General features: G+C 39.3%; 1 protein-coding gene across 1 annotated transcript in view; it reads right to left on the bottom strand.

Moving 5' to 3' along the window:
- Positions 1-5,883: 5,883 nt before the first annotated feature.
- The window catches only part of LOC107571553 (uncharacterized), a 6,054-nt gene continuing 1,615 nt past the window's right edge, over positions 5,884-10,322 (bottom strand). The window contains exons 2-5 of the mRNA XM_016257875.1: positions 9,930-10,012; positions 9,432-9,684; positions 7,598-7,705; positions 5,884-6,327 (exon numbers count right to left, since the gene is read on the bottom strand). Coding sequence (XP_016113361.1) covers positions 6,170-6,327; positions 7,598-7,705; positions 9,432-9,684; positions 9,930-10,012 — 602 coding nt within the window. The 3' untranslated portion in view covers positions 5,884-6,169. The remainder of the gene's footprint in view (positions 6,328-7,597; positions 7,706-9,431; positions 9,685-9,929; positions 10,013-10,322) is intronic.

The raw sequence follows: 10,322 nt of genomic DNA, 5'->3' as shown, positions 1-10,322 counted from the left end.
ATGGGAGTTGCCCCTGGGATGTTAGACGGCTGTCAGTGACATTATTCCCTATGGCCAAAGGCCTAAGCTACATACCCCAAAAAACTTACCTGTTAGGGCCAGAACTCCTGGGCCTGGAGTAGAGCTCAAGGCTTGGAATCAGGAATAGATTCCTTTAAGGGAATACGACCAAGAGCGTAGAATCATACTAAGTCTTGGCCTATCACACAGGGGCAACCGCACGCTCTGCATATGCTACTACAACTGTCTCAACAGACCCCTAGTAGCAACACCCTGTTAAAGTAGGTATCCAGAGGATACATAGGTGGAGTGGTGCCCAAGGTGGAACCGGGGTTTTAAACCACTCAGAAAGAGCACGAGACTGCTGCGCGTTGCTCTTACCATACAGGATTTTAGAAAAGAACGCAGAGTACTAGCATGTGAACTGACCACAGTGTGGATTTTAGAAAGTGTACAAAGACTTCACGTGCACACTTACCATAACATAGATTTTAAAAAATGCCATTCTAAGGGGTTGTCGTGCCACTCTGAAAGAGCAGCCCATAGATGGAAATGGTGCATCCCAAAACGCTATGTTTGAGAAGTCATGGACTCGATCTAAGGCTTATAATGCTGGAGTGGCTAGCAGTAAGTCTGTAGCTGAGGGAGCAAACTTCCAGCTCTCAATCGAGAGGGAACTCGACCTACAGCATGTTCCAATGGTGGAACAGCTAGCAGTTATTTAGCTGAGGAAGCAACACGCCCAGTTCTCAAATGAGAGGAGGCTCGACCTGCAGCATGTTCCAAAGCTGGAACCGCTAGCAATAATTTACTTAGCTGTGGGAGCAACATGCCCAGTTCTCAGTCGAGAAGGGGGCTCGACCTATAGCATGTTCCAAAGCTGGAACAGCTAGCAATAATTTACCTAGCTGGGGGAGCACAAACCCAGCTCTCAGCGAGAGGGGGGGCTCGACCTACAGCGCAATTGTTAGAATCAAAAGGGTAAGTGTACTGCAAGCTAGCCAAAAAACTCAGCGCATCAGAGAGGCAGAGGAAGGGCCTAGTTCGCCTGATGCTGCTGGTTCCAGGTGCTCTTGGAAAAATAGAGAACTCAACTCTGACGTGAGAGGAGAACTCCGAATTCAGAAGGAGTAGCGTGCTCATAGGTAACCCTTTGATAAAAGAGGAGCACTGCTCAGCACTTCCATGAGTACCGCCCATGAAGCGAAGAATCCAACTCCTCAGAGAGAATTAAATGCTCGAAAGATAGCACCATGCGCACAATAACCCTCAATGGTGAGGGGAGTGATGCATCCAGAGTGTGTCAACAGAGACACACTAGTTGAGTGGAACCCAAGGTACCAGGGTCTAAACCAACTCAGAGAAAGGGAACGAGGCTAATAGCGTGTAACCCTTACCATACAGGATTTCAGAAAAGTGGGCAAAGCATAACGTGCACACTTACCACTTATGTGGATTTTTAGAAAGTGTGCAAAGCTTATACGTGTGCACTTACCATAGTATGGATTCAAGAGTTTTCCAAGCATCTGCTTACAGATACCCGGAAGTACTGAGCCAAACGGGAGAGGCAAGCTCAAATACAACCCTCTAAGGTGAGGGGAGCACTGCCTGAGACAGCATTACACAAGAAGGTTCTCGCAAATGCCAGCTATACTTCCCGTTTGATGCCTCAGCAAGAGAGGATATCCTGGTGATCGGGAGGCCCCTCAGGGCGACCTAGATACGGTAGACCAGACAGGGCAACCTGAAAGCATAAGCCCAGCCCGGATGTCCAGGAAATTTTTTGCAGTGTCGTGCTGTGCTGGGGGCCTAATGATCAAGAAGGCTTGAGAAGCCTGTGACCTGGCCGCATAATCTAGGAAGTATGAAGCCGAAACCCGGATTTTCTTACCGTCTGGACATATATCGACGAGTGAAATAAACACTGCAAGTCGAGCACTCGGTTACTGAAACCAGCAGAGGACCTACCCTAGAAAAAGGACATAAACACACAAGTCCCGGGAAACACTGCAAAGAAAGCTAGCAGAAGGATTATACACAGATTATACACGTTATTATACACACGTGTACTCAATACTTGGTAGGGGCTCCTTTTGCTTTAATTACTGCCCCAATTCGGCGTCGAAGATAAATGAACTTTTCCACGACATACTAATTTATTGAGATGCACCTGTATTTAGAAATGGATCGTACTCACACACCATGGTTCCGGCGCATCGAGAAGAAAGCTCTCGCCTTTATCCAGGTCTTTCAGCAGGTCAGCCTGATATGCTTGGAGCATCACATCGTGTGCAATGAAGTGACAGCCCGACCTGTTGCTGCTGCGTATGCCCTAGCATTAAAGCGAGATGTCAAGGAGGGAGTCTTAAAAGAGGACGTATCACCCATAGAGAGATAGCTGGCCAGCGTCTCTCTATAGGGGCATCTTCTCATAACCGCTTTCGCGCATCGCCTCGATGCTGGCATAACTCGTATGCTGGAATCGATGGATGCGTGAAGAAAAAATGGCCTCTTCCATTCCTTCTCAATCTCTGTATGGAAAACAGGAAGAAAGGAAGGCTCACCCGAGCTGGAGGGTTATGGCCAGAACGTCACTTTCTTCGCCCACTTCACGGCAAGTAAAGCCTTTCAAAACCTCATCATACGCAGGGCAGGAGGATTGGGAAGGCTAAGCCTCAGCTTCTTTGCCCTCCTCAGACATTTCCTGTTTTTGCTGGGCCAAACCCAGCAGAGCACTGGCCCCATGATCAGACAATGTTAATGAAATAACATCATCCTCGAGTGGCTCACTCTCGTCCACAGCCGACGATTGCGAGAGGGAAAACCCCTCTTCAAACTCATCGGCCAGATCCACCTGCGATCCCCACGAGCTCATTCTCCTCCGAAAACTTTGAAAACTGAATTGAATGGTTTTTGGGGAAAAGTGCCAACTAAAATCAGTTACAGTATATGTTAACAATCAAGAAAACTGCAATACGACTAGATTCTTACCTAACTCAGCTATTAGTTTCCGTGATCGCCATCTTATTGATTTCACGTTATTGTTACGGCTTATAATCCATGATGAAAGTGGAGCGAGAGGTCGGAGAATCGGCTCACCAAACAATTACGCGATGAATCTCAGATATCTCCAGACGGGATTAGATTTCATTCGAGTCATTTGTTAATGAAGCCGACTACACTGCGTGCACGTGCAACCATCGTGCACAGTTTATTAAGACGTGTTTTTGCCATTATTTTGCGTTACTCTGTCATCGCCGCGACTGAAAAGTACCACATGCAACACTGTTTACATTTATATTTTATTCTGTGATAATTCTGGGGTGGCACAGCTTTTTCTTAGGGTGGCAGATCCGCCCCTGCCCCAAGTGAAATTTTCAACACACTTTCAGTCAGCTGAGATATAGCGCCTCCATGTGTACCATCAATGCAATGGCTCATTTAGATGTATTGTCACATTTGTCAACTTCATGGGTCCTTAACTTCAGAATAGCACCAACAATACAATGACTCATTCAATTTAATTCACATTTATTTGTATAGAGCTTTTCACACTGCATATAGTTTCAAGGCAGCTTTCTTCGCATGATACTGATTCACTATATGAAATGATATAAATATATACATTGCTGCCCCTGTATGTTGCATTTTGTGATCATTCTAAATGCATTTTAAGAAACTGAATCATGCAGTGAAAGAACCTGCACTGGTCTAACCTATACTAGACTTCCTATTGCCTTAGCTAAACTTTAGCTAATTGCATGGTAGCTCTCATGTAGGGGCGGCGCCAGAGAATTTTGTACGCAGGTGCTGAGGGGGTGCTAGATCATTGACAGGGAGAGCTGGGCAATTCAGGGCTCCAGACTCATTCTTCCCACTGGTTGCTCTTTTGCGACTAAGTTCCTCTTTTGCTGTTATAAGCCGGGCTTCGGATGCTTTCACTTTCGATTTGACGATTGATAGCAACTGACACTAGAGGCCGTGGCCTTTAGCCTCCTTGTTTGAGTGCCCGCCTCCCACACCGGAGACCACGGTTCAAATCCCGCTCGGAGTGAGGCAAAGTAGAACCAGTTACATTTGGTGCCGAAACCCGGGATGGGAGTGAGGGTTAGGGGGGTGAGTGTAACTGTTGTAGGCTAGGAAGAGCTGTCTGTGTACACCTCACTCCCCTGATCTCAAGAGGCGCTCTAGCGACTGACGCTAGAGGCTGTGGCCTTTAGCCTCCTTGTTTGAGCGCCCACCTCCCACGCTGGAGACTGTGGTTTTTGAATCCCACTCGGAGTGAGGCGAAGTAGAACCGGTTACATATACACCTTTCACTTTTTAAGACTAAAACAAAAGATGGATTCATTGTTATTTTTAATTAAAAAGCACAACAACAATAAAACAGTAAGATACAATGACAAACTTACAAAATGTTTATTAACAAAATGAATAAGACGAGGCATGGCATTCGCCATGCTGTATTATATAATGACCAATAAATTACAGAACGTTTAGCAAACACTGATGAATCAAATAATAATAAAAAAAATACAAAATAAAAAAGAGAGCTTCCATAGCATAACGTGAGGTAAACAGCAAAGCTTTTCAAAATGAAAACAAAAAGAAAAGTAAAACTAAACTTGCTGCCGGTGACAGTGCTTGCATGTTCCATTTTCCATGCGTTGTTGCATTTGCTGAATGCCGACGCTGACTTGCCATCCCCACATGGACTCAGAAAGCACAAGTTTATTAATAAATAATTAAAATGTCTTCTTTTCCCCCGACACGTTTATAATCACTTTGCCGGTGCTTTGAGGCAATTGCTTTATGCGCGAGCTTGAGCGCGAAATAGACTATAGCCTAATACGCCTGCCTACACTCTTAAAAATAAAGGTGCTTCACGATGCCATAGAAGAAACTTTTTGTCTAAATGTTTCCATAAAGAACCTTTAACATCTGAAGAACCTTTCTGTTTCACAAAAGCTTCTTTGTGGTGAAAGAAGGTTCTTCAGATTATAAAAAGGTAAGAAAGAGATGCTTCTTTAAAGAACCTTTGACTGAATGGTTCTTTGTGGAACCAAAAATGGTTCTTCTATGGCATCGCTTGAAGAACCTTTTGAAGCACCTTTATTTTTAAGAGTGTATATATTAAAGGATGGTTAATATATTATTATATTAATAAATTTAATATAGCATGAGACTAGTTGACTAGAATTAGTCGGGGGCAGGCCTACTTAGCACAGGGAAGCACTCACAATGACATTACGAAAAGTGCGACAGCTGCAAATCAGGTCGGTAAGGAGTCAAAAGTTTTTTTGTTTGTTTTGTTTCTTTTTTTATTATCATCTTAATTATTAAATACAATAGGCTAGCATGTATAGGCCTATAATTGATTCCAGGAAAAAATCTGTGGGGGTGCTATGGGGGTGTTTTTTCACTGCAAATACCATGGATAATTTGTGGTTACCATGGTTTAACTAGTAACCATGTTTTTTTGGTTTTCCATGTATTTGTAGTAAAACTATGGTTAATTTTCGTAAGCAGAAGTAGTAGTACAACAAGTATATATTTTTATGTTTCCATTTGCAAAATTATAAATCCACAATAGCGTTTCTATCGCTTTCCAAAAAAAATATATTGAGACATTGATCGTGTTAAATTTGCCGTCTCTTCCTCCACACTCACATAACTGTAATTTTGATGGTAACACAAATATAGTTAGAAATGTACATTAATTAAAAATAAATCAATAAAATGAAAAGTCTACTACATTTATGATGCTAATAACTTTGGAAACGCGTCATCAGTCTGTAAAAAATATCCATTTTTGTTTTGTTTTGATTTTTTGTTCACTAGGTGGCGACAAAGTGGAGGAAAAGGCAGCATGTACATGCAGTGTATTTTTATTGCATAGTACCGTGTGTCACAGAAAGATATTTTATATAAAAAACAATGACTTATGTAGTACAAGTCATTCATTGTTCACAGCAGTCATGATTTCCTTCAGCGGCTTTATTGGAAAGTGTTCATCCTTTTATATTTCTGTTCTGGATCAGACGCTGTGTTTTTCTGTTGCCACACAGGAAAGAAAATGTGCAATAAGCCGAGCATTTCATCATAAGCAGCCAAAAGCTGTCGTGTTGAGTCTTCATGACAGTGAAGTGGTTTTGTGGTGGTGTTCACACTAGCGCGTCTGCACCTGAGCGTACAAACACTCCTCCTGTGTTTTACACGGCTGCTGTTGAACCTTTCTGTCGGTGAACGTCACTTCTCCGTAATGAAGCTCCTGCTCCTTCCTCTCATTCCTGTTTGTCTGAGGGCCTGACGAGGCATTTTCCACATCTGCAGAAAGAGAAGAAGCACAATGAACAGATGAGATTGTAAACAAGATGCTTTCTGCTGCATTAATCTTGATAGTAAATGAAGTATTGCATGTGTTTACAGATTTACAAAAGCTGAGAATCAGCGGTGACCTACAACCACGGTTTAAAATCTGCTTGAACTGGGGATAAACCGATCAATATTTCTTATAGAGAAAAACATATTGTGAATTATTCCATTGAATTATTTTGTCCCTGTGACAAAGAAGTTACGTATATGTCTTTTCTTGCATATTTACTTAAACTTTATTTTTATTTGTATATTTTCATATGTATTTTATACTTTATTTCAACTGTATTTTATTTATTTACTGTATTTATATATTCATATTTATTTGCATGCATATTAATTTATACATATATATGCTATTTATTTTATATACTGTATTTTAATTATTCTATATGCATATTTACTATATTCCTTTTATTTAATTTTTTTTATTTATGCCATTTATTTCATATGCATATTTATTTATTTATACTATACTATTTATATTAAATGCTCATTTACACATTTTATTTATTGATTCTGTATTTAATTTATTCTACTTATTTTATAAGCACACTTACATATTAATTTATACTCTTTATTTAGTTATATTTTATTATTCTGTACATGTATATGCATATTTAATTTATACTATTTATAGATGTTTTTTGATCAGTTTTTCTCTCACTACCGTCTCATACTTCAGACTGTGACTCGCTGCTGTAGTCAGTAAGTTTAGGAAGGTTATAAAAGGACCATGACCTCCCAAATGTGTCAAATTCCTATACAGTTGTTATTATTCTTTCAATAAAAGTTGATAGAAATCTTGACAGTCGCTGATTGGCATCAGGGCAATATTTTCATTTTTACATCTGAATTATGATTTGTTATCATCTGTGCTATCAATCACTTAAAACCAACTAATTAATACTATTATCAAAGAGTAATATTAAATAAACATGTAAGATGTTATATTTGATGTTTTCTGTCATCATGGAAAAAACAACACACAGGTTTGGAAATTAAGATGTGGAATAAATAATGATAGTTTTTGGGCGAATTATTCCCTCAGCAACAGAAGCAGTTTGTCTATGAATGGCACATTAAATAATATTGTATTTACATATATTCATTTATCAGATGCTTTAATCCAATCTAATTTACAAATGAGGACAAACATAAGTGAATGAAGTGATGAAGGCAATAATATAATACTGTATAGGTTCATGAACTCAAGACTGACTTGTGCATTTGAGCTGATTCTTCTTCTTGTAAACGTAATATGCGATGATGACCAGAACAATAAGAATTACAGCAAGACTTCCCAAAACGATCAGAGCCACTGGATGATCTGTGCAAGGAAAAACACAAGACAAAGCTCAACATAAAAACAGCTTCTAAATATTCATTCATTACAACAGCTAAGTGATAGAAGCCATTTTTAAACATGAAAATATAAATATATATTTTAATATCAATATTCTGATGACAGAGTTTCTGTATGAAAATATGTAGCTTTTTCTGTGCTGTCTTTTTAGCATTTATTATCATCATTGGTTCTTTGTTTTTATAATGAATCTGCATGAGAGTGAGATCTTTGGAGAACATGAGATTGTAATGAGTCTGATGAGAGAGTTTCTGTACCTTCAACAATCACTTGAAGATCTCTAGATGTTTCTGTGCCGTCTGAGCTATCGAGTTTTATTGTGTAATTCCCTGAATCTGCTCTGATCACACGGTTTATTATCAGAGTCCCATTAATGACGGTCACTAAACAGCTTCTAAATATTCATTCATTACAACAGCTAAGTGATAGAAGCCATTTTTAAACATGAAAATATAAATATATATTTTAATATCAATATTCTGATGACAGAGTTTCTGTATGAAAATATGTAGCTTTTTCTGTGCTGTCTTTTTTATCATGCATTATTATTCATTGGTTCTTTGTTTTTATAACACTTACACACATACACACTCACTCTCTCACACACACACACACACTGAAATCTACCAAAATCAACTCTAAAACATTTTTATCTGTAAAATAAGTATCAATATTTAAGAATCCTAAAAATAATAATGTAAAAAAGACCATTTCAGCGTGAATTTAAATCCGAAAAATGGACTACAGACAAGTATTTTCATATATTTTCACAAAATGAATTCTACTATCGAAAAAAAAAAACGGTTCACATGAGCTGATGCCACTGAAACATCTGAACTCCGCTCAGCAACCTCAGTTAAGATGATCGATCCTTTAGTCTGGTTTACACACGTTCACACATATTTATATTCCAATATAACATTCTGAGACAGAAAATGCTAGCCACAGCCAAATTCACGTATACTTATGCACTATTCTGCATTCTATTCTGTAGCTTAAATAGTGTTAGTAGTGTGTTTACACTGAAAAACACAAAAGGAAAAAGTGAACTTTAAATGACCCGATGATGCAACATCCACCCAGTTGAACTGAATCAATATCGAACTGAACTGATTTGAATAATGACACTATCGTCTTTTTAAACTCACTTTACAGTTGAATTTGAATTTGTTGAAGTTGCTTTGACATAATCTGTATTGTATAAAGGTGAATGGACTTGGGACACAGCTACCAGATCATTAAAAACTAAAGTTGCTTTAGAAAAATGAAATGTTACAACACAAAGGATTTTTTGGTCTCTTTAATGACACTCTCATCTATATTAATTCATTATTTTGTCTACTAAATGTCCAACAGTCAGCGTACATGCATCACAGGAGAAGTCTGTCATTTTTGTAATTTTCTCCCCCTAAATGCTTTAAGAAAAGGTCATTATTAACATTTGCTGCAGCTCTACCATAAGCACTTAACTTAAAATGGTATGCAGTATACAGTAAGCAACATGTTGGTATTTCATTTTGAAAATAGTCTTAGTCCGAGAAAAGTGCAGATGCTGTTGACCTTAATTCGTCCAGATATTTAATGAGCTGCAATAAAAACCTTCACAGAGATTCAACTGATTGATCTGCATGAGAGTGAGATCTTTGGAGAACATGAGATTGTAATGAGTCTGATGAGAGAGTTTCTGTACCTTCAACAATCACTTGAAGATCTCTAGATGTTTCTGTGCCGTCTGAGCTCTCGAGTTTTATTGTGTAATTCCCTGAATCTGCTCTGATCACACGGTTTATTATCAGAGTCCCATTAATGATGGTCACTTCAGGTCTGTTATTATAAAGATCACATTCACTCGTCCTCATTGTGTCATTCTTTACTCTACAAGCTGGACCATCATGTGTGCTGTTTATTCTCTTTATGATCTTCAGGTCATATTCACTAGTGTCCTGCACCATTGTCACATTGAGTTTGTGTCCCAGAGCTGCGTAACAGGGATCTGATTGATTAAAACTGCAGAACCGATCCAGACCTGAAGAACAAAACACACACACACACACATGACGGTCACTTCAGGTCTGTTATTATAAAGATCACATTCACTCGTCCTCATTGTGTCATTCTTTACTCTACAAACTGGACCATCATGTGTGCTGTTTATTCTCTTTATGATCTTCAGGTTATATTCACTAGCGTTCAACATCTGCAGACTAAGTTTGTGTCCCAGAGCTGCGTAACAGGGATTTGTTTGATTAAACCAGCAGAACCGATCCAGACCTGAAGAACAAAACACACACAGGTTTGTTTTTGTGAAAAGTGGGGACATCCCCACCTAACTAGTCTTCTACCACGCTACAATCCATCACGCTCCCTAAGGTCGCAAAACTCTGGACTTTTGGTAGTACCTAGGATAGCAAAGTCCACTACAGACCTGAAGAACAAAACACACACACACACACACACACACACACCGATATGCACACACACAGTGATATACACACACACAGATACACACACACACTCACTCACTCACTCACGCACACAGATACACACACACACACACACACATACACACACACACACACAC

The sequence above is a fragment of the Sinocyclocheilus grahami genome, unplaced genomic scaffold (assembly GCF_001515645.1).
Source record: "Sinocyclocheilus grahami isolate Dianchi unplaced genomic scaffold, SAMN03320097.WGS_v1.1 scaffold1612.1, whole genome shotgun sequence".
NCBI lineage: Eukaryota > Metazoa > Chordata > Actinopteri > Cypriniformes > Cyprinidae > Sinocyclocheilus > Sinocyclocheilus grahami.
This window is presented reverse-complemented; position numbering and strand designations above follow the sequence as displayed.